The 19,482-nt window shown below is 37.0% G+C and overlaps 2 protein-coding genes across 7 annotated transcripts in view; one reads left to right on the forward strand and one right to left on the reverse strand.

Moving 5' to 3' along the window:
* KCTD3 (potassium channel tetramerization domain containing 3) overlaps positions 1 to 13,419 on the forward strand; it is a 64,080-nt gene extending 50,661 nt beyond the window's left edge. For 3 of the 6 annotated variants that reach the window (XM_027976268.3, XM_027976269.3, XM_027976272.3), the window contains 7 exons: positions 82 to 198; positions 2,064 to 2,234; positions 6,088 to 6,243; positions 7,753 to 7,849; positions 10,660 to 10,844; positions 10,924 to 11,062; positions 11,802 to 13,419. In XM_027976268.3, coding sequence (XP_027832069.1) covers positions 82 to 198; positions 2,064 to 2,234; positions 6,088 to 6,243; positions 7,753 to 7,849; positions 10,660 to 10,844; positions 10,924 to 11,062; positions 11,802 to 12,363 — 1,427 coding nt within the window. In that variant the 3' untranslated portion in view covers positions 12,364 to 13,419. The remainder of the gene's footprint in view (positions 1 to 81; positions 199 to 2,063; positions 2,235 to 6,087; positions 6,244 to 7,752; positions 7,850 to 10,659; positions 10,845 to 10,923; positions 11,063 to 11,801) is intronic. The other 3 variants (XM_027976270.3, XM_027976271.3, XM_027976273.3) reach the window with 1 other exon arrangement.
* A 2,801-nt stretch (positions 13,420 to 16,220) lies between these two features.
* The window catches only part of USH2A (usherin), a 983,289-nt gene continuing 980,027 nt past the window's right edge, over positions 16,221 to 19,482 (reverse strand). The window contains exon 74 of the mRNA XM_060396021.1: positions 16,221 to 19,228. Coding sequence (XP_060252004.1) covers positions 19,139 to 19,228 — 90 coding nt within the window. The 3' untranslated portion in view covers positions 16,221 to 19,138. The remainder of the gene's footprint in view (positions 19,229 to 19,482) is intronic.

Genomic DNA, 19,482 nt, shown 5'->3' on the forward strand with positions numbered 1-19,482 from the left:
TGACTTTTTAAATGAAAACAAGAAAATACTAACTTAAGTTTTAGATTTATTATTTACTTTCATACTATTTTTACTTTTTAGATATGCAGAAGTTCCCATTGCGAATGAAGGATAATGATCTTCTTGTAACTGAACTTTATCATGATTCCTCAAATGATGCTATTACTGCTCTGAGTGTTTACCTCACACCCAAAACAAGTTAGTGCATATCAAAATTATTATAAGCTATTGATGTTGTTTTATGTATGTTTATTCATTGGTTTATTCTAATACTAATCTGGTCCTTTGTTTTGGTAAGCTGCAGTGCTAGGATTTCATCTCTTTTAGTCTGAAGTTGATGTTTGGTTTTAGATTGAGGTCAAACATGACCAACAAACATACTCTGGGGTAGAAAATTAGAACTTTTCTTCTTTTGAATTGTATTGTTAATTCTTACGATGATAATAATTAAAATTATTTTTAAAACTTACCTGCACATTTACCTTCCTGTGAGCACTGATTTCATTTTGAAATTAAGAGCTTTACCTTTTTAACAACAACAACAGAACTTTTAGACTATTAATCTCTATTGGAAAATAAGCTTATTTCTCTAGGAAACTTCAGATTCAAGTTTTGGAAAACATCAGTACTGTAACTTCTCTTTCAGAGGCCATTGGAGTGAAATTAACAAACTAGTTCTGTAAATTATTAAGAATTTTTGTATTCTAGAGTGAAGGATAAACATAAATGGGAAACTGAAAATTTATCTGTAATGAAAGGAATTCTAGGAAATATTTACATGTGGCCAGTAATATTAATAGGTTGACTATATCACTTGGGTAGAATCATATTATTGAATTGATTATAAAAAATCATTATCTTCTATATGAAAGAAAAATATTCTGGTGTACACAGATTATTTTAATTGAAATTATGGTAGAATTTAAACTATATTGGTCCAGAACAGAAGTCAGCAAACCATGTTCTTTTCATTGACAGTTTTATGTATTATCGTTGGCTGCTTTTGTGCAGCTGTGTCAGAGTTGAGTGGTTGTCACAGAGACAGTTTGGCATGCAAAGTTTAAACTGTTTGCTATTTAGCCTTTTACAGAAAGTTTGCTGACCCCTGCTCTAGAATGAAGTATACTCCCCCTGCCCCCGCAATTTAAAAGGGAGAAAAAATTTCTTTTGTGGTGGCAGTATCTTTTAAGACATGAGGGTGTAGTTGTGTTAAATTTTGAGAAGTGTTTTCCATAGCCTGCCCTTTCTCCCTTGATTCAAATATTTTTGGGTTGATCAGAAACAACAGCTGTTAAAGTTAAGAGGTTCTCTGTGAAGCTTTGAAAGGCTTTCGATCCCTGAACTCCATTCTATCTTTAAATATGTGATGGAATCTGGGCACCTGTTTGAGAAAAACATTCACACACGAACCTAACATGATGAACTACTTGTACATAATTAAAAGAGACAGCATAGGTAAGTGTGATGCCAGCAGTATAATGGGTATATTTGTTCCCTGGTTAACAGCTTTGAAACTGTTGAAGAGCATATTACTTGTATATGTACAAGTAATTACAGTACTTGATTACTCAAAGAGAAGGTTTAATGTTGTAGCAGAAGTAACACAGATGGTCATTCTAAGCTAGAAGTCATATGAGGCATTACTTCTGGAATACTGTGCTGTAGCAGTGGTGTTCTTAGGATATCAGATTTATTCTTTAAGCAGTTAATGAATACCCACTATGTCTCATGCAAGGCACTCTGTAAGGTGTTTTAGATCTAAAATGATTATGGTTCAGTCTGATGAATAAAGAGTAGAGGTAGATAGAGAACTGGGAGGTTACAGTTGCTGTGATAGAATCTAACACATAGTACAGCGGAGTGAGTGTTAGGAAGCGATTTATAAAGGAAGTAAGGCATTTACGACGGTCAGAGAAGTCTTAAGATTTCTGTGCTGAGCTGGATTTGGGCTGATACCAGTGCGGAATCCAGCTCTGCCTCTTCTTTCACAGAGAACACTTGCAGGGGCAGCTTTCTATTGATCGTCTTCTGTTATTTCACCTTCCGCTTTTGATTTTGTGTAGGCGTCAGTGGTAACTGGATCGAGATTGCCTATGGTACGAGTTCTGGCGCAGTACGCGTCATTGTGCAGCACCCAGAGACGGTTGGGTCAGGCCCTCAGCTTTTTCAGACGTTTACTGTTCACCGAAGTCCCGTCACAAAAATCATGCTGTCAGAGAAGCATCTGGTATCAGGTGAAGTGATTTTATTGGTATTGCTAAGGTGGGCTGCCTCATATGAAACCTTGCCTTGGGTATAATTTTCTAGACTCCTACAAATTAAAAGAATACGAAAGCAGTGTCTTATGTATAGGCATACCAAAAAAAATGGTAGAAAAGTTTAATAAATACTGTGATTGTCTCAGTACTGTGAAAATATCATGGTTTTCTTTGATCTTGTCTGCTGTAGTATACATAAATTTAGAAGGTATTGTATCTTTTATTTACTCTCTATTTTAATAGTTTGTTCTTATGGCATGCTTTACTTCAGAAAATTTCTCAATCCTGTTGAGAAGAATTTTTTATTAGAGAAATTTATATGAATTTAATATAAATTTGGTTGTCTTAAGGTTTAATGCAAAAGTTAGTAGAATGTTGGTAGTCTAACATCAACTACTAATGTTAAAAATTAGAAAATGTGTAAAAAGGTGTGAAGAAAATAACATTTGTGGGTTTATTGTTTTTCATAGTCATAGAGGGCTTGCCCGGTGGCTTAGTTGGTAAAGAGTCTGTCTGCAATGCGGGAGACTTGGGTTCGATCCCTGGGTTGGGGAGATCCCCTAGAGAAAGGGAAAGGCTGCCCAATTCCAGTATTCTGGCCTGGAGAGTTCCATGGACTGTATAGTCCTTGGGGTCACAAAGAGTTGGACATGATTGAGGGACTTTCTATTCTATATAGTCATAGATTTAAAAAAATTTTAGATACCAATTTGATATTTAAAAAATTAGTTACAGATTTTAAAGCAAAATTAGGATGACACAACATAAAATGATCAAAAAGCAAAATTTCACTGTGAAATTATTTTATATGATAATTTCTGAAAGACCTTACAAAAATTGAATTGTGTATCAGTAGCGTTTGCATTTATAAAACAATTTTGCATTGAATCTTTTGTAGATCAGTTCCTGCCTAATTTAAATTTTTATAAATATCATTTTCATATATCAACTTTGTTTATATGAAGACTACCTAATATAAAAAGGTGATGCATCTTTCACTAATTAAACATTACATGGAGCTGAAATACCTTTTCCATATATGGATGGATGATGGGTAGAAGGGTAGATGGATAGATGACTGCTTTTATTGAATGTCTCATTGTTTTGGATATAATGATGCCTTCCCACAACAATCTCTTTTTTAAATATTTTATAAAGCAGTACCCACTCCAGTGTTCTTGCCTGGAGAATCCCAGGGATGACAGTGCCTGGTGGGCTGCCGTCTGTGGGGTCGCACAGAGTCGGACACGACTGAAGCGACTTAGCAGCAGCAGCAGCGCTCATCTAACATCTGCCCCACTGAGGAGTCTTTCTTACTCTTTATGGCTGATTCTTCCTCTTTTGCCCAGTTACTAAGGGTTGGTTTGCCTTAAATCTTTTCTAGAGTCTCCATTCTTATTTGTCTGTACTTTCTTTCCCTGGTGATTTGAATGTTATCATCTATATGCCAGTGACTTCCAGACTTTCCTTCCACCTGTGACCATCCACAGACTTCCAGACTTGTATATACAGTGCTTGTGCTTAGGATTTGGTTGTAGGTTTAAGAGGCATCTCTAAATTAACCCGGTGGATAAAATGGTACTTTTGATTTCTCTCTCAAAAGACATCTTATTACACAGTATCACTAATCATTTATACCCAAGCTGAAAATCTAGGAATCAGGCTTGATTCCTCCCTTTCTGTCACCTCCCTGCCTCAATATGTGGAGTCCATCAGTGACTCCCATTTCTTTGCTTTAGCATACATCACACGTCTGAGTACTTCACTGTGTGTCCATTGCTGCCAACCTGCTAGCTCAAATCAGCATTTCTCCCCTAGGTTGCTGAGCTTCTCAGTTTGTTCCCTGTTTCTGTCTTGGCTCTCTATGGTTCATGTTCCGCACAACAGGCAGAAATATCTTTAGAAATGCAAACCAGATCTATTGTATGTGGAATAAATAAATAAATTAATATGGCGCTTCCTGTTCTGGATCCTGCTTAGCTTTCAGATCTCTTCTCTCAGCCTCCCTTGTCACTTTTCTTATCACGCATGATACCCTAGCTCATTGGCTCTTCTGTTTCTTAAAAATGCCTTAGAACCTCTGACCTTGTTCTTTTCGTTTGAAATGTGCTTTCCTAGATCCTTGTTTGGCTGCCTCTCCTTGCCAGTCAAGTCCCACTTCAGACTCCTCCTCGTGAGGCCTCCTTGGCCGCTCCGTCTAACCTAGCCAGACCTCTGTCCAGTCAGCTTGTGCTGGTGGCATCCGTTTGTTTTCTTCACAGACTGCTGCTTTCTTAGTTCTCTCTCTCCCTCTTTTAGAATATAGGTTTCCACAGCAGCAGAAACTTTCTCCACCCTGTCCTCAGCACTTAGCACAGTTCTTGTGAATAAATGAATGAAACGACACAATATGATCCTGTGAGAAAAGTAGACTATTCTTTGCTAGACCATTTTGATATGTAAATGACAGTGCCGCACTAAAGATCAGTTAATACTGTTTTGATGGTAACGATGTTAGTGTTGGATGTGATGTCTAAGAATTACTTGGTAAAGTTTGCATTTTAACATAGCTGTACAGGTTTGAAATCTAAATTTGTCAAGAAAAATACCCAGTTTAGCCAAAAATCTGGGGTATTTTATATGTACTCAACTGTGTTCCTCTGCCACCTGGTGGATATGAACGTACATGTGATTACATTCTGTTTCCCTTAGTGTTTCAATGTCGTAAATGTTAGATGATGGTTCATACTAACAAATTTCATAATTGCATTTTTGAGTCAGCTAAAAGTATTTCAGTTATTTTTCTGAATCCTCTTAAGGTTAATAATGAAATCAGGAAATTATTTCCCGTGAAGCTGATTAAATAGGCTAGAACTAAATGTCTTCTTTTTCACCAGAAAGCTAGTATTCCGAGAATTGAGAATTTTGCTGTGTAATATGTACACTTTTTATTCTTATTGCTGTTTGCTTAAAATTAAATTTCTAAATTTCTGTTTAAAATGTGCAACTGTGACACTCATCCAGGAGGAAATGTGTGTATAAAAGAAATTTTGGATAATTTCATAGTATATACTGATGACTTCATAATAAAAGACAAGTTAGTAAATATTTTTATTAAAACATGCCACAAAAGTACAGTTCTTGCATTAATGTTATAATTGTTTATATATTTTAATAGGGTATTCAGACAGAAGCAACAGAAACAGATTACTTATTCGGAGATATATCAGTATATAACTGCTTAATATTATTACTACAGAAAAATAAATTAAGCTAATTGGAATATGTTTCTTAAATACAGACTCTTATATAAAAATAATTCTCAACTTTAGTATTGAAATCTTAATTTTCCATGATGTAACTGAATGAGCAGCAAGTTTTGGGACAAATGTCATTTGTGCCAGTAAATTTTCAGTAACTCCTGGTCTTAATTGTTTGATATTTGAGTAACATAAGCAGAAACCGTTTATATGGTTGGAAAAAATAAAGTAGGCAACTTGTCTACAGTGTAGTTTACCAACAGAACAGAAAATATTCAACATCTCTTTTACAAACACTTTTTTTTAACCTTTTCTAAATCTATACCCTATAGGCTACTTTTGTAAGGATCCGCAGATTAACTTATATACCTTATATTTGCAGCAAGGTAAACCATATTCCGTTATCTCATTTTTGTTGGCTAGGTACAAATGAAGTATGATTTTAAGGAAGTTGTTTTGTCACTCAAAGTGTGCTGTGATCTACTTATTGTAGGTCATAGTGAAAAAAGTTAAAATGTATTTATAAAAGTGATGGTGTTGGTGCTCTTACAATCTGTATTTAAAAACTCTGTGTTCTCTTTCTCTCCTAGTTTGTGCAGATAATAATCATGTCCGGACATGGACAGTAACACGATTCAGAGGAATGATCTCTACTCAGCCGGGCTCTACTCCTTTAGCATCATTCAAGATCCTGTCTCTGGAGGAGACAGAAAGCCACGGAAGCTACTCCTCTGGGAACGACATAGGTGGTCATTCTCAAGTACTATGAAGGCAGTGCTGAAGAAGGGTATTATTGGTAGTAGGAACCTAAAAAATAGAGTTCTAAATATAAATTCTTCATTTTCACTTTTAAACTTATTTAAAACAGAAGCTTAGTGTGTTTTTCTGATTAAGTTATCTAAAGTCAAAAAATTATACAGATGATATTTTTTGACTTTATGATGGTACAAAAGTGTGATAGTCATTCAGTAGAACCAGTACTTTGGAGTTTGATCTTTTCCCGGGCTAGGGATGTGTGGTACCATATTCCCTCGTGATGCTGGGCAGCAGCAGCAGGCCTGGTAAGTTCCCAGTCAGCCCCATGACCACAAGGGTAAATAAGTGATATGCTTGGAAGCAGTCTGTATGCACACAGCCATTCTCTTTCTCACTTTCAGTATTCAGTAAATTATATGAGGTATTCAACACTTTATCATAAAATAGGCTTTGTGTTAGATGGCTTTGCCCACCTGAAGGCGCTAAGCTGTGATGTTTAGTACTAAATGCAGTTTTGACTTAACGGTATTTTCAGTATTGTAAGTCATAACCCCATCATAAGCTTAGGAAGATATGTATTATGGAATTATTTTTGGTTGTTAAAAAGTTGAGAGCAGATTTTTCATCTTTACTGGCATTTCCTAAGTGATACCATCTCTAAATACCACTTTTTTAAAAAAAAATAGAAGCCATGATGGCTATACACATTTGAAAATGGAAATACTTTTTTCCCATAGTTGCTAATAATTAACCTGAAAATAACTTTGAAGCTGGAAAGGGGCTGATGTTCTTAGATTCTGAGAGTGGTTTTGATGGCATTCGTCAGGAAATAGTATAGCATGTCTCTACTAAAAGACTCTGATTTTAGCAAAAGGTATATAAAGTTAAATCAGTTTCTCCTTACACCATAACACACCATATATACACACACACAATCTTCACAGAAGTAGATTCTTTTCCTTAAAGGTCCATTTGAAACAATCTGTAATGTATATGTATTATACCCACCATACTTTTAATAGTTCTGTAGGACCTGTTTGTTAATTAATGTGCCTTCTAGATCACCTGTATAGGCAGAACTTAACAGCACGGGTGGAATGTAAGGAGTACATGGGAATTGTTTATGCATGAAACTATTAAATGAATATGCACCCACAGTAAAGACTTCAAAATAGTTATCTGTAAAAAATGTAAGCTGCTTATGAGAATTGTACTACCAGTCTTAGTATCTTTAGAGCGAGAACTGCTCAGTGTTGTCAGTTTTAACAGTTGCCCTGTGAACCCACTTCCCACTGGGATGATAGGCACTGAATGTTTACGGTTTTGAAAATTTTTTTTTTCCCAACTATTGAGATATAATTGACACATAACATTGTGTAACTGAAAGGTGTAGCATTGATATATTTATTGAGTACTTTTGTTCCAGGCATTAGAAATCTAAAAAATTGCAAAAAATATCAACTTACACTTATATCAGTGTTTTCTGTTTTCTGATTAAGGACCTTTTGGAGAGCGAGATGATCAACAGGTGTTTATCCAGAAAGTTGTTCCCATCACTAATAAACTGTTTGTAAGACTGTCATCTACTGGGAAAAGGTAACACTTGACTGAAAAGATTCTATGTTCAGAAGTCAACGTTTGTCTTACAAAAGGGGAAGTAATTTGACTGTGGTAAAAGTGAGCAGGGAGAAGAACCTGTAAAATCTTTTAGAGGAGGAAGTAATTCTAAGGACTCTATCCTATAGGAAAAATTAAAAGAGCCAAATCATATGTTTATTTTCACACATTTAGGCTTTCTGTACTTTTTAAAAATTTTATTTTTTTGAAATACGATTGCTTTACACTGCTGTATTTATTTCTATTCTACAGCAAAGTGATTGTTTTTTATACATACACACACACACAACTTTTTCATATTCTTTACTACCATGGTTTGTCACAGGATTTTGTATATAGTTCCCTGTAGTTAATGGCACCCTACTCTACTATTCTTGCCTAGAAAATCTCATGGACAGAGGAGCCTGGTGGACTACAGTCCATGGGGTTGCAAAGAGTCAGACACCACTGAGCGACTAATAGACACAGTTTGCGTCTACTAGGCTCAAACTAACCATCCATCCATCCTCTCCTTTGGCAACCACAAGTCTATTCTCCATCTGCAAGTCTGTTTCTATTTCATAAATAAGTTCATTTGTGTCATATTTTAGATTTCTACATGTAAGTGATATCATGTGGTATTTGTTTTTCTCTGACTTCCCTTAGTATGAAAATCTCTAGGTCTATCCCTGTTGCTGCAGAAGACATCATTTCATTCTTTCTTAAGGCTGAGTAATAGCTCATTGTGTATAACTACATTATCTTCTTTATCCATCGATCTGTCGCTGGATATTTAGGTTATTTCCGTGTCTTGACTATTGTAAACAGTGTGGCTGTGTATGTAGGGGTGCATGTATCTTTTTGAATTATAGTTTTGTCTGGATATATATGCCCAGGAGTGGGATTGCTGGATCCTATGGCAATTCTTGTTGTAGTTGCCATACTGTTCTCCATACTGGCTTTACCAATTTACATTCCTGCCAACAGTGCGTGAAGGTTCTCGTTTCTCCACACCCTCTCCAGCCTTTTGTTATTGGTAGATATTTTTAATGATGGCGATTCTAACCTGTGTGAGCTGGTACCTCATTGTAGTTTTGATTTGCATTTCTCTAATAAGCAGCAATAATGAGCATCTTTCCATGCGCCTGTTGGCCATCTGTATGTCTTTGGAGAAATGCTTTATTTACGTATTCCTGCTTTTTGATTGGGTTGGTTTTTTTTAGTTTTATGAGCTGTTTGTATATTCTGGAAATTAAGCTCTTGTAGGTCAAATCACTTGCAAATATTTATTCTCAGTCTGTAGATTTTGTTTCCGTTTTGTTTATAGTTTCTTTTGCTGTACAAAGGCTTGTAAGTTTGATTAGATCCAGTTTGTTTCTTTTTATATCTATTGTCTTGGGCAACTGACATCAAAAAACATTTTATTAGATGTCTGTATAATTTGTCAGAATGTTTGGCCTGCGTTCTCTTCTAGTTTTATGGTATCGTGTATTTTACATTGTCTTTAAGCCACTTGAGTTTATTTTTGTGCATGGTGTGAAGGTGTGCGCTGATTTCACTGACTGCTTGTGACTGTCCCTGTTTTCTTAATTCCATTGACAGTGGGCCCTCTGTGTCCAGAACCTCCCCCTGCAGGCAGAAACCAAAATCCCACCACACTCAAGTCCCGTATATAAAATGATACGTGCACTCAGCCCTCTATCTGTGTGAGTTCCACATCATGGAGAGCTGACTGTAGTGGTTCTAAACAGGAATCAAGATTTTAAAAAATATTTTGTCAGTTCATACATAATATTGAAAAATGATCATGATAAACACAGAAAAAAACATTTGACAGTTTAGCAACCATTTGATTTTTTAAAAAAAAGAATCCTAGCACTTAATAAAGGAACATTCTTTAACCTGATGAATAATATCTGCAAAAGTAATTATACAAACTTCACACTCAATTGTAAAATGTTACAAGCTTTTCCCTTGAGGTTGGGAATGAGACTGAGATAGCTTCTATCACTCTGTGGGCACTGCAGGAATCAACTCTCCCCCTCACTCTCCCTTTCCCTGCTTGCTGGGAAGCTCAACTAAGCTTCATATTCTGTGCCTGTGTCTCTCTTATGAATTGTGTTTCCTCTTCATTTTCTCACCTTGCATTTGCCTGGTATTAATTGTTCTTAATCTTTTTTTCTCTTTTTAAAATGGGCTGGGATAAATATTTCAATCGAGTACAATTTTGTTAACCTTTCTATGACTTTGGCACATCATTTACTGACATTATTTACTTGTCCTCTCATTTGTCAAATGTGGATTACTATTTATCTTTTATGAAGAAAAATTAATGAAAATAACTTCAAAGCATTTTAATAACTAACTATTAATCTATTGGAGGATACTGTTTAGACATCCCCATATAGCTGTACATTTCTGGTTTTAGATTTTTAAAATTTTCACAGAAATGTTAAATGATTTCAAGATTGTTTTTCTAGTATCATGCCTACTTGCTTTGTTTCTTTATGCCTTTTTAGTTTAGTAACTTCCTTTTGAATAATTGCTTAATTCTCATCAAGGCTCTTTTAAATTTTCTTTTAAGATTGATTTGTCTTATTTCAATTACTTAATGTTTTATAAGAGCCTTTTCTCTAGGTTCAAAGAAACAAGCCTTGAATTTTACTGACTTTCTTTGATCCCTTTAAATCTGTTTTATATATGTGGGATATTTGACTATAACTTTGCAAAGAGGCAATTAATTTCAAAAGTCTGAATTATAAAATGTGATTTGTTCTCCATAGTTAACAGCTGCACAATATGTTTTGCAGAATCTGTGAAATCCAAGCTGTTGACTGTACTACAATATCCTCATTTACAGTAAGAGAATGTGAGGGTTCTAGCAGGATGGGCTCGAGGCCAAGGCGGTACTTGTTCACAGGCCACACAAACGGCAGCATTCAGATGTGGGATCTGACCACTGCCATGGATATGGTCAACAAAAGTGAGGATAAGGGTAGGTTCCTTAAGGAACAGTGTTCGTCACAGGGTCGGCTTTTGATGCAAATGACTACAGTGATGTATGTTTTCCTAAGATGTAGGTGGTCCAACTGAAGAAGAACTACTCAAATTACTGGATCAGTGTGACCTGAGCACATCTCGCTGCGCTACTCCTAATATCAGTCCAGCAACTTCTGTAGTTCAGCATAGCCGTCTTCGCGAATCAAATTCTAGGTAGGTTCATGCACTGAATTGATTGCTTTTTGGAAAATTGACTAAAATACTGTAATCACATAACCTTTGAAAGCCAAATTTTTCAAAGTAGATTTTAAATTCATACTTTGTCACTATTCAATTTTTAAAAAAAAATTTTTACTAAATTTCTCATCTACATGCATGTTTCCTTTCATAGAAAAATATCTTTCGCCCTTTGACTTATTTGTGAATTACTGCCAATTTAGATGTCTGTTAACGTGATCAAGAATTCATTCAAAGGAAATTGGAAAAAATCACATGTCCCCTTAGATGCTATGTGGAACTTTTGTTCCTATTGTCTCAGGGACATATTAACCAAAATGATTACACCTTTAGTCTTAAACAGTATGTACTTTTAATACAATGACATGTATGCTTTTAGTTAAGCATATTTTTGAAAGATTCCAAAATGTGAACTAAGGGCCACATACTGAAACTATATTAGTTCCACATTGATTTTAAAGGTGTTTTTCCCCTAGCTTTTTTCAGCTATTCAGGAATCTAGCTTCATTGTGAATATATGTATGGTATTTGCATTGTTAATTTTATGCACATAGTATATAGAGTACTTAAGATATATTTTTGTATAACATGCTAAGATACATTTTTATGTCTAACTATAATATTCTTTATATATATTTACATTTTAACTGGTAGTTTAATTAATTAGATGTGCCCCTGAAAATTCCCAAGAAGACATGTGACTTTTGTATTTCAGTCTTCAACTCCAGCACCATGAAACCATCCACGAAGCAGCTACTTATGGTTCCATTAGGCCTTACCGAGAAAGCCCTTTGTTAGCAAGAGCAAGGAGGACTGAGAGCTTTCACAGTTATAGGGACTTCCAGACTGTGAACTTGAACAGAAACATAGAAAGAGCTGTCCCTGAAAATGGTAACTTGGGTCCACTACAAGCTGAAGTTAAGAGGGCAGCAGGGGAATGTAATGTGTCTGAGAGGAAGTCTCCTGGAACAGAAGTTAAAAGCTTGAGAGAATCAGATAGTGTAGTGGAAGTTCATAGACTAGCCGAAGGTTTTCTGGAATCCAAGAAAAGGTTATCAGAAGATGAAAATGAAAATAAAGTGGAGTCACGGAAGAAAGGAGGATTTGAAGGAGGCGGATTCCTCGGAAGAAAGAAAGTCCCTCACTTGGCATCTTCACCAAGTACGTCTGATGGAGGAACTGACTCACCTGGTACTGCATCCCCGTCTCCTACAAAGACTGCTCCCTCTCCTCGGCACAAAAAAAGTGACTCTTCAGGTCAAGAGTACAGCTTGTGACAACTCAGCAGAGTGAGTAGTAGTTCCGTTATTCAGAAGAGAGTTAAACTCTACTGGATTTCAATTAGCTTTTACACCAAAACTTTACAAATTAAGATTGGACTTCATTTAGTATCTTTTTGACAGAATTACATGGGTTAAGGAGATAAAATAACCATATCTCATCTGATCTTTTGGAAAATTTTTTTTAGTTTTACAGGCACATTTAATAGATCATTTGTAAAGAAGGTGTCCATTTCCATGTTTATCTACTCTGGATTTTGGAAGCATAGTATTAATACCATGTCTCAGTAAGATGGTGCCCATTATAGATGACCATCCATTTAGAGTGTGAGAATCAACAGACTGCATTCCTTATGCTGATTTTGCCTGAGCTTTGTCTTGCAATGTTATGTTTAACAAATTCCATAATTCTCTTTGGAACTTAATCTCCCAACCCTTACTGTGACTGCAGAGTGGTTTACCAGGTATTTAATGAGGTGCTATGTTTGTGGAAAAATATGTAATTCAAAAACACTATTGAATACCAGATTGCTCTGTGTAGTACTAAGTCCTTTGGGATAATTTTAATTGTGGTCATTTCCTGATTCTCATTGTTGGAGTACTTAAGTCTTAGCAAGTATCACCAATATTAAATGTCAAAAATCCATTTAAAAACTTTCTTCAAAGTTGGAGCAACTGTTTGAACAGATGAAATAAAGACAGTTTTGAGTGCCCAGAAAAGAAAACTATCAGTTACTAGTTCGCCTTGTTTGAGGAACCACCATATTTTTTTCTTGTGTTAATAGTGAAGATCATTAAATTAGAATGTGGCCATTTTGTTAAACTTAAGAGACTGCACTTTGAATTTTTGGTTAAAGGTTTTGGCTGCTATAGAAATTTTATTTTAAATATAAGAACAAAGAAATCTTTTGTACTTTAATTAGAATGGTTTCCAAATTTCTGCAAGTAAGGTAATTGTAAATTGAAAGCATTAAGCATTTATTGGTGAATAATGCATATATTCCCATTCTGAAAAATATAAGTGGGTCAAGTCAAAATAAATTCTTTAAAGTTGCCAGTGGTTTCATAGACACTTTCTTGTATTTATTTGTCAAGTAAGGCAAATAAAAATGATGAGGTGTTTTTGGTTACTTAAGGAATAGTAATCCTGTTCCAAGTGTACTTAGGTTTTGTTCATGCTTTGCTTTCTCCTATAATAAAGGAAAGAGGGAGGATCTTCTATGTATGAAAACTAACTTGTATCGTCAAGGAAAAGATTACACAAAGCATAACTTCAGTATTACCAAGGATTGTATTTATCTCTTAAACCCCTTTTTCTCATTATTATACTCATGTAAAAAGTTGGGTGGGCAAGTAAGAAAACTAAAAATTAAATATTTACCCAGTCTTTTCCAAGAGTAAAAGGGCTCTTTATGGGATTTTAGTGTAATTCTGGAAAAAAAAAAAAAAGAAAGAAAAAACTGCAGTGGCAACTCACTATAGTTATTCTATAAATATTTGCATTACAGTCAGATTGTTTTTCTTTCCCGTAAAAAGAGCTTGAACCTTGATGGTACAGCAGAAATTTGAGTCTATTCTGGCACTTAACTTTGTAAACTTCAGCAGATTATAATGAAAAATCTTAGGCATAGCAGGGATAGTTTCTTTATTGGGGTTTTTGAGTCCAAAAAGGAAAACCTCCAGAACCACCTGCGCTGTGTGAACTTCTTTCACTTCTTAGGAGAACAAGAACACTGTCCATTGTTGTAAGGAAGAATAAGATTTCAGAAAAAAGGCCACATGAGAACTCGAGAGAAGATGGCCATCTACAAAAGAGCTCGCACCAGAAACCAACCTCCATGGCACCTTGATGCCAGGCTTACAGCCTCCAGAACCATGAACAGAGATTTTTCAGCCAAGGTGCTGGAGTAGGACTCATTCTCCTCTCTTGAGCACACCAAAAAAAGTCTATATCCAGAGACATGAAGACGAAATCAGGAGGCGAAAGGACAGGTGCACTCACGGGGTAATCAGATCCCATGCCACCCAGCTGGACAACCCACAGACTGGACAATAATTAAATCACAGAACTTCTCCCACAGGAGTGGAAGCTGAGCCCCATGCCAGGCTCCCCAGAGCAGGGGTCAGTCTTTGGGAGGTGGAGCCTCCAGAGCATTGGGGTTTACAGGCCAGCAGGGCTTAACTGCAGGAGCCTCCCCTGTGCCCCCAGGATGGGGGAAACAGCCTCCACCCTCGGAGGACACACACAGGTGCTCAGGGTGAAAGCTGAGATTCCACACAAACCTGGGCCAGACCTACTTCCTGGTCTTGGAGGGTCTCCTTGGGAGGTGGGGGCAGCTGTGGGTATCTGGCATCATAAAAGCTGGTGGCTGATACAGTGGAGACCTATGTGAATGTTGGGTGGAGTCAGACATTTTGAGTCCTTGGCACTGAGACCCCACCCAACAGCCTGTAAGCTCCAATGCTGGACACCTCAAGGCCAGCCAGAGGGGTAGGAAATGGCCCTGTCCATCAGCAGACAGGCTGCCTAGACTTCTTGACTCTCAGCCGCCCCTAGACACATCCCTTGACAGAGCTTGGCCCACCAAAGGGCCAAGACCCTGCTGCACACACGAGTGAGGAGGCACGAGCCCCTCCCACCCAGAAAACCTACACAGAGCCCTTAGACTAGCCTCACCCACCAGGGCACAGACGCCAGAAGCAAGGAAAGTACAGTTCTGCAGAACTGAGTTTATAACACGGATCAGTCTACGCTGGGACCAACTGGTCCCTGATCCTCTGCTGGGACACAAAGGACATCCCCTACAGAGGGCCCCTTCTCTAAGATGGAGAAGCATAACTAAGCTCCTATACACATAAAAGTACAAACAGAAATGTAAACAATGAGACAGCAGAGGAATATGTCCCAGACAAAGGAACAAGGTAAAACTCCCATAGAATAGCTAAGTGGAGATAACCAACCTATCTGAGAGAGTGAAGAGTAATCACCGTAAAGAGGATCCAAGAACCTGGAGAAAGAATAAAGACACAGAAGACTCTTAATGAAGAGCTAGAAGATCTAAAGTGCAAACAGATGAACAGTAATTGAAAAATACACTAGAAGGAGTCAGTAGCAGAATAAATGAGACAAAGAATGGAAGAAACCCCTGGGAAATGTTAAATGCACCAATGTTTGCATTATAGGGGGGTCACAGAAGGAAAAGAGGGAGAGAAAGGGCCTGAGAAAATATCTGAAGTGGTAATAGCTGAAACACAGGAAAGGAAATAGTCACCCAGCACACAGAGTCCCATACAGGATAAGCCCAAGGAGGAACACGCTGAGACACACAGTACTCAGATTGACCAAAAAAAAAGACAAAAAGAAATATTAAAAGCAACAAGGGGAAGAGCAACAAATAACATACATGGGAATCCCCTAAGACTGTCAGCTGACTTTTCAGCAGAAACACTGCAAGCCAGAAGGCATGATATATTTAAAGTGATGAAAGGGAGACACCTACAACCAAGAATACTCTACCTGGCAAGGCTCTTGTTCAGATTTGACAGAGAAATAGAAAGCTTTATACACAAGCAAAAGCTAAGAATTGAGTACCATCAAACCAGCTCTACAGCAAAAGCCAAAGGAAGTGGAAAAGCCCAAAACACTAGAAACGAAATTACCAATGGGAAAGCTCACTGGTAAAGGCAGACTTCAAAATACAGAGCAAATATTAACAGACATAAAAGGAGAAATGGACAGTAGCACAATAATACTGGGAGGGCTTGAACACCCCACTTACCTAAATGGGCAGATCGTCTATCCAGACAGAAAATTAGTAAGGAGACAGGCCTTGAATGACATGATAGCTTAGATAGGCTTAATTGATATTTTATAGGATATTCTATCCGTAAGCAGGAGAATACACTTTCTTCTCAAGTGCACACAGAACATTCTCCACAATACATCACATCTTGGATCACAAATCAAGCCTCGGTAAATTTAAGAAAATTGAAATCCTAATCAAGAATCTTTCCCACCCTCAATGCTATGAGATTAGAAATCAGCTACAAGAAAAAAACTGCAAAACACACAAATGTGGAGGAAAAAAATGAATCTATGTATATATTTTGTGTGACAGATGAAAAACAACAGAATTATAGTTCTCATGGTGTCAAGTTTTCCCAGTAATTATGAAATAAGTATTTTCATGTCAACTAGATAAGTATTGTTATCCTCTTTCAAGATGAGATTACCAAGGCCCTCTGAGGATCAATAGCTTCACCACAAAGCTCCTTAGCTACTGAGCCACCTCATGAACCCACGTCTGTCTCTGCAGCCTGTGGTCTTTTCCTGGCTTTCTCATCCAGGCTTACATATCAGAGCCACCTGAGGTTATTTGCTAAATATGTATCTCTGCTAGTTGGGACTCATGTCTTACAAAATGTGTTACATTGATTCTAATGTACATCGATTATTCATAATATCCTGTTTTCTTAAATGGGCTCACCTTTATCATTATGTGTAAACTGTAAATACAACCCAGAGCTGTTAAGAGTATTTTTTCATAAATATATTAAATCAAACTTGGTTCACAGTTAAGTATTTATTAAGCAAACCACCTTTCGATTAATTTACAGGATATCTGTGCATTGGAAATAAACTACTATTCACGTGTGACATAATTAAGTTCCTACTCACTGAATTATTCCACCTGGACTATGTGTTATTTACAGGTTGTTCAGGTTGAATTATATTGATGCCAACATGATTTTTAGATCAGCATAAGGGACCAATACAGATTTCACATTCAGGTAGAAATGACAATAGATTATCGATAAGTGCAGTTCTTAGTTGAGCTTATACAAGCATAGCTGTGTGTTCTCAACAAAGCAGAGCTTAAAATTGAAGCTGAGTATGTGGTGGGACCAGAGTCAAGAGGTTTACAGAGAGCTGTCTGCTGTCGTCTCTGTAAAGGAGAAGTTCTGTAAAGGAGAAATGGGCGAGGACCGGAGTCCCAGTGCACAGCATGTATTCTTTCAGGTTCTTTACAAAACGGTTCTCCACATTAGGAACATCTGGAGGCTTTTAGAAGTACTGACACCTCAGTGCCACCCCAGACCAGCTGAATCAGAATATCTAGGGGTGAGTCTGACTGTTGAATGGAGGCTTGGCACACAGTACCACCTAAAGCAGGAAGACAACATCGTTTGCTTCTCTGAAATCGATATGTCATGTTCCGAGTGTTGCGGGGGTGGCGTGGGTGGAAGCCACGCAGGCTTGTGGGGATCAAAATGTGAACGAGTCAGCTAATGAATTCATGGATTCATTTGTAGCAGTTCTAACGAGGGGGCAGAACTTGGGCTTAACACTGGTCTGCTCTTTTGACACTTAGTGTTGGCAAGGCTTGTCCAGTAGTTGGTCATTCTGAGGAGCTGCTCGTCCGCAAATTTGGATAAAGTCTCAGTGCCCTCAAAGTCCATGGTCTTTCTTTGACTGCTGGACAGTTAGTGTGATTCCTCATTTTCAGGCAGAATAAGCAAAGTTATTCCTTGTGCTCCAAGCTTTGCCAGCTCAGCTTTGGGGAAATCTACTTATCTCTGAATGTAATTCACAAAATATGTCCAACAATTGTGTTTGAGACATACAGACTCTAAAGTAATTTCCCAGAATCATTAAGACCTTTAAGAATGAAGAAGAGGTTTTCTTACATTGTTTTCTGTGAAGAATAAATACCTTTCATTTTATGTTTACTTGGGGAGGAAAGTGTTTCTTGAGGTAGGACTTACCAATAACTTTCTAATCCCAATAGAGTAAATAAGAAAAACTTTTTGACTCATGGAAATTTGGTCATGAGTCACTTTAACAGTTAAAGTACCAATTTCTGCTTTTAATGATTCTAGTAGTTCTCTGAAATGAAGGAATATAAGACAGATATATGGAACATGTATATTCCTATATTTATATATGTGTTATTTTTAAAATTTTCAAAGCTGGAAGGAACATAAATTTTTTTCTTTAATTCTACGTAGGCTAGTTAAAAATGCAAATAAAACAGTAGTTTCCATATAGAATGTGCCAAGGTGAAGGTATTCCTGGGTATTCAGTGAATTGACAGAATTCTATAAACTATGTAAAATATCAAAACAGTTCATTTTTCTCTCCGAAATATATGTTAGCTGCTTGTTCCTTAGATTTTTAGAAGATTCATACATATAAGAACAGACATTTATAAATTTATGTGGTTTGGTAAATACTTAACCTAAACATCAAAATCAAATAGAAACCTACACAGTCAAATGTGTAGCCTCAATGCAGAGTTTGTTTTTCTCTGAGTGTTTCGGCTTGATCTGACATTGGGATTTGATTTCGCAGCTGTTACTAGAATGGTTCCTCACAGGTTTGTTTCAACTTCCATGAACACGGGGCTAAGAACAGAAACAGTACTTTGCTGCTCAAAGCAGCCGCAATGACATCCTCTCAAAAGAACCCCTTAGCTTTTAAGTTAGTAACTTACCTGTAGCAACTGTGGGCCAACCTGAAATCGCCACTGATTCATTTAAATAGCAGTGTCACTGCCAAACATAGCCAAGTGACAGTTACATGCTTAGTGGCCTCAAAATAAGGAAAGCAAAATAAGCATTTTCACATGGACATAAAATTTCAGAAACCCCTTGTAACACTCATCTTTAAAGGTAACAAGCAATAGCTTTTTAGCATTTATGATATCTGATAACCCAATGGGGATGGGCTGTGGGGCCTGCATCCAGCTTATGTCTTACAGGTTTCCATCCTTCACAGGTGGGTGTCGGTGAATGTGGTGTGTTCCTTAGTCACAGAGCTGAAACCCTTGATGGCATTCATCAGGTCCTCTTCATCCACATACTGAAAAGACACCAATCATCACTGGTTAGGATATTTGTTGGCAACAGTGTTATACAAAATGTATATCTTTTGAGCATTAAAAGGTTAAGACATGGCACAGTGTAAGCCTCAGTTTTCTCATCCGAAAGTGGGGAGGTTTCATATGATTCAGTTCAGAATTTAAGCAGAAGAGCCAGAATGCAAGCTGTTGTGCTTCATTTGTATCCGATCTTCCTGTATTTTTTTTTTTAATTGAATAGGGCTAGGAATACGGA

Source organism: Ovis aries, chromosome 12 (assembly GCF_016772045.2).
Source record: "Ovis aries strain OAR_USU_Benz2616 breed Rambouillet chromosome 12, ARS-UI_Ramb_v3.0, whole genome shotgun sequence".
Taxonomy (NCBI): domain Eukaryota; kingdom Metazoa; phylum Chordata; class Mammalia; order Artiodactyla; family Bovidae; genus Ovis; species Ovis aries.